Source organism: Propithecus coquereli, unplaced genomic scaffold, assembly GCF_000956105.1.
Source record: "Propithecus coquereli isolate 6110/MARCELLA unplaced genomic scaffold, Pcoq_1.0 Scaffold18457, whole genome shotgun sequence".
NCBI classification, from domain to species: Eukaryota; Metazoa; Chordata; class Mammalia; order Primates; family Indriidae; genus Propithecus; species Propithecus coquereli.
The window spans coordinates 1-4493 of record NW_012143254.1 but is presented as its reverse complement, the minus strand read 5'-3'; the positions used below and the strand labels follow the sequence as shown (position 1 = coordinate 4493).

At 52.1% G+C, this 4493-nt stretch overlaps 1 protein-coding gene across 1 annotated transcript; it reads right to left on the bottom strand.

The window, feature by feature from the left end:
- Positions 1-219: 219 nt before the first annotated feature.
- On the bottom strand, positions 220-4259 carry LOC105808965 (uncharacterized protein C11orf16-like; the record flags this gene model as incomplete). The annotated part of the gene is made up of 3 exons (XM_012642724.1): positions 220-419; positions 2389-3057; positions 4008-4259. Coding segments are annotated over 3 exons (1121 nt in total), but the record flags the coding sequence as incomplete, so codon positions are not given.
- Between the last annotated feature and the right edge of the window lie 234 nt (positions 4260-4493).

Here is a 4493-nt window from a genome sequence, read left to right as displayed (position 1 = left end):
TAAATGGGGATCCTTGCACCCCCCAAGAAGCCTATGATGAACTTAATGGGTTCTACAAGCCTTCCGAAATTATATGCAAAATTGTATGTATTTTTCTGGGAAAAGAGGCCATGGGGCCATTGTCAAAGGGGATGTGACCCAAAAGGGTGTAAGAACCATGTAAGGAATCCTCAAGAAGCCCCTTTCCAGCCACTCCGCTTTACCTGGATCCTCAGGACTTCAAGGGGAATTCTTGGCTCTCTGATGTGTCACAATACCCTGACTCAATCTTCTGTGTTCAGCTTCCTCTGGCAGGGTCTGTGGTAGCTTCATGTTTGTGGCTTTCATGGCCAGCTCCTTGGGAGTCCCCACTCCCATAGTTTGTACTCTCTCCTGTCTGTTGTCTTTCTCTTCTTTCCGGATGTTGCAATGTCTTGTTCCTAAATCCAGAAGTCAGTATGTCAAATATGCCTCCATTTTGATGGGATTAGCCTTGATACAGGTAGAGCTATATCAAGGATCACTAAACCACTTAAGTATCTGTAAGCTTCTAGCATGGTTTTCTATTTTTGAAAGAAATGAAGTTTGTTAATCATTTCTGGCCATTATGCTTTTGGGAAAGGTTATTATCTGGTACTCAGGTTTGGAGTTGGAGGGAAGCGATCAGACGTATTTTTCAAACAGCCAGTGGGGGAAGCAAAGGTAACCAACTGCCACCAGGTGAAAGAGTGCCAAAGAAGGATCACAAAGATGAGATAATAAGCTGATGGAAAAACAAGTTTTACGAAATTGAGCTGGGCGTGGTGGCACGTGCCTATAGTCCTAGCTACTCTGGAGGCTGAGGCAGGAGGATCAGTTGAGAACAGGAGTTGGAGGCTGCAGCAAGCTGGGACCAAGGCACTGCACTCCGCCTGGGCAATAGAATGAGACCCCATCTCTAAAACAAAAACAGAAAGGAAGGAATACTTTTTGAGTTACTTTTAAAACTACAGACTGAGTCCTGTTTCAGTCACAAACAAGGGAGAGCATCATGACTGCTGGCAGCCGATACTCTGGCCTCCCCAGGGCTGTCAAAATGACACCGCAACCTCTCGCTGCCATAACCAGAAGTAACAATATGGAGAGCAGAGGATCCCCACACAAAAGGCTTTGTAAGAGACAGAGCTCAAGACTGTCAAGTGCCAGTAACTGACAGAGCTGATACCAAGTACTGTCAGATCAAGTACTGATATCAAGAACCAATAAATATCAAGCATATTTGAGAGAAGCAAAGCAGCACATTTCCTTAAAAGGATGCAGAATCTGAAGGGAGAAAAGCAAAGCTCTGGTGTTTGCCACTGTCTCCAGCCCTGGCCCACACGTGGGTTTATGTGCTCCATCTTCACTCATTAGCTGTGGCAGGCAGTACCGCATCTGTGACCAGGGCTGGGGAGGGCCCCTCTCTCCACACCCGGTCTCAGGCATGTCCTTGATGTATTTGGGAGAACATGCCTGAGACAGGGGCAGGAGTGAAATCCTCATAGGCTAAGCAATCCTCTGGCTGAGCAGCTGTACTAGAAGTAGGGCAATGGCTTCAAACAAGGACCCACAACGGGACCCAGTATGGGCAGTGCCTGGAGATGGCTAAGCCCTTAGCAGTGCTGTCCCTTAGCCTTCATGGCATCCCTGCCCCAGATACCCCTTCACTGAACATTGAGTCAGTGACCCCGGGTCCCAGGAATCTCATCGAGCCAGGCTCATCCAGGCTTCTCCTCCACACAGCTCTGCCAGCCGACTTGGGCTTCCATTCTTTCTGGGTCCCGCTGGGAATTTAGATAGGATGTGCGTGATGAGGCAGATCAATGACAGGTTTGAGATCCCCAAACCTACCAGGGCATGCCCTGCAGTTCTCAGCTCCAGGCAGAGTAGTCCGGGGATGGCTGCAGGCTGCCGACGACAGCCGCGAAGGAGGAACAACAGTGCCCTGGTCCTTCCCACGCTTACTAGGGGGCCATCTGAGGAGCAGGGCCAGCTGACCAACTCTGAAGGACAGTGTCTGTGCTTCTCAGGGCATCGGATCTAATCAACACCTGCAGGCATTCTGACTGTTCATCTAGAGAAAAATCAAGGCCTCCAAGAAAAAGGGTGGGGGCAAAAACAGACAGTGGCAGTGCCCTGTCAGTAGAGACTGGTGAAGAAAGGAAAAGACAGGCATTCAACAGGGTGCAAGGCTTAGCGCAGACATCAGCCGTCCTTCCTCTCTTGTTGGGCCTGAAAGGGAAACCTGCCATTTCCTCTCAGCATGGTCTCCCCTTCCGCATGACCAGACTCCCAAGTATTACTTCGATGCCGATAGAGTGGACGTGTGCCTCAGATTCCTAAGGGGCCTCCATCCCCGCCTTAGGAGGCAAGCCCACGCCCTTGGTATACCTGGCTTCCCAGGGTGCGGCTCAGGCCCGTTTCTCCTCCAATACCTCCACTCAGGCCGGCAGAGGCCACTCTGCCTTGGAGACTTCTCTAGAAGGATGGGGTCTGTGTTGACTGCGCTGTTCACCATCAGTCTCTGGGGAAGGCCCATCTCCAGATCATTCTCCAAATCTTCTTCTTCAGAGGAGGAGGAGGAGGTGGACGAGGAGGAGGAGGAGAAAGAAAGAGCCACGGGAGCAGGCACTGCTACTTCCTCCTCTTTGGGACCCTCTAGGGGCAAAAGCTGTGCCATGGGCCTCAGCTCTGACTCTGGAAGTTCTCTGGCTGTGACCTCCGAGGTCCTGGGTAGAGGCCACCAGGTGAGGCCAGCTGAGGGGCAGCAGCAGAGGCAGCCCTGGCACAGCAGCTGGCAGCAGGTGTGGGGGTGGCAAGGAGGGCGCAGGGACGGAGTGCCCAGAAGAAGCCCATTGGCGATGCATCCAGCGGCCGGCCCCAGCAGAGAGCAGCAAGGGGCCCTGCAGAGGGGACTGGGGTGCTTCCTAGTGAAAGGCTTGTGCAGCCTCTCCACAGCCTTCTTCCAGACAGTGGGGGGCACCCACTGGACCTCACCTAGAGGCACTTTAGCTGTTCGGCCATTCCAGAAGTGAACAGTGATTTCTTCTTCCTTTGATGCTATGTAATAGAAAAGGGCAACATTCTGTTACAATTACCTCTTCCTAATCATGGGATAAGGTCCTCCTATCCCCAAAGGCTCCCATTCCCCTCACCTGCGCCATTTTTACCACCACTTTTTTTTTTTTTTTTTTTTTTGAGACAGAGTCTCACTCTGTTGCCTGGGCTACAGTGCCGTGGCGTCAGCCTAGCTCACAGCAACCTCAAACTCTGGGCTCAAGCAATCCTCCTGCCTCAGCCTCCCGGGTAGCTGGGACTACAGGCACGCGCCACTGTGCCTGGCTAATTTTTTCTATTTTTAGTTGTTTCGGGTAATTTCTTTCTATTTATAGTAGAGACGGGGGTCTCACTCTTGTTCAGGCTGGTCTCGAACTCCTGAGCTCAAGCAGTCCTCCCACTTCGGCCTCCCAGAGTGCTAGGATTACAGGTGTGAGCCGCCACGCCCAGCCTTACCACCACTGCTGGGTGGACCTGCATGAGCCTCCCTGCCCCTGGACTACAAGGTGACCTGGAAGGGCCCATTTCATGTCAAAACTGAAATGCATCCTCAGGGGAAGCCTCCTCCTGTCATTTTCTGGATTGCAATGGTGCTGACTGGCCCTGCAGAAGAGGACTGTTGGGCCTGGGGGCCTTGGTGAAGAATGGGTCGTGAGTTCCAGTGTGACCCCAGGGTAGCCCCACCACACCATGGTATGCTAACCGACATAGACATAGTAGTTTTAGGCCACTTTCCCTGATTCCAAAAAAAAAAAAAGCATTTTATAATCTGAAAGATATGATTTGTATATCTGTTGCTGCTCCAGGATTAAACAGCAGGTAAGGGGGTAGGGATTCTTTCTGTAAGGCCTCTAAGACCTCTAGGCTGTGGAGACACCCTTTGCTCTCTCCTCTGGCGTGATCACCAGCCTGGCTCCTTCTGGGGACTGATTAGTCAGAGCAGCTTCCCTTACCTCTCTGGGGGTCTCTCGCCTCCAAGCCCAGGACAACAGTGCCAGGGCCATATCGCTGTCGGTCTGGCTCCCAGGGTGCGAGCACCTTGTCCCCCGGGTGCAATGCATATCCCACAGATGGTGAGAGCCGAACAACGTCTTCTTCTAAGACCACACTCTGCTGCCGAGCTGGTAGCTTTGGGCCTGTGACTAGGGGAGCTTCGTATTCAACAAGCAGGGTCCCCTGTCTCTCCAGCTGGGGGGAAGAAAACACTCAGAATAAGATCTGGCATTAGAAAGCACAACAGGGAGCACCCAGGTTCCCCATGATGCCCCAGAACCAGGCCCCGGGGCTTCCTTACAGTGAGGGCCACGACTAAAGAAGGGACAGGTGCTGCTTGGAGCCAATTACACCAAGACAGGCGGCTAGGTTGCAGGTGCTCTTCCTCCACCTCTTCTTGCCATGGGCAACTCTTGATTACTTCCAGCCTTTTCCTTTTTTTTTTT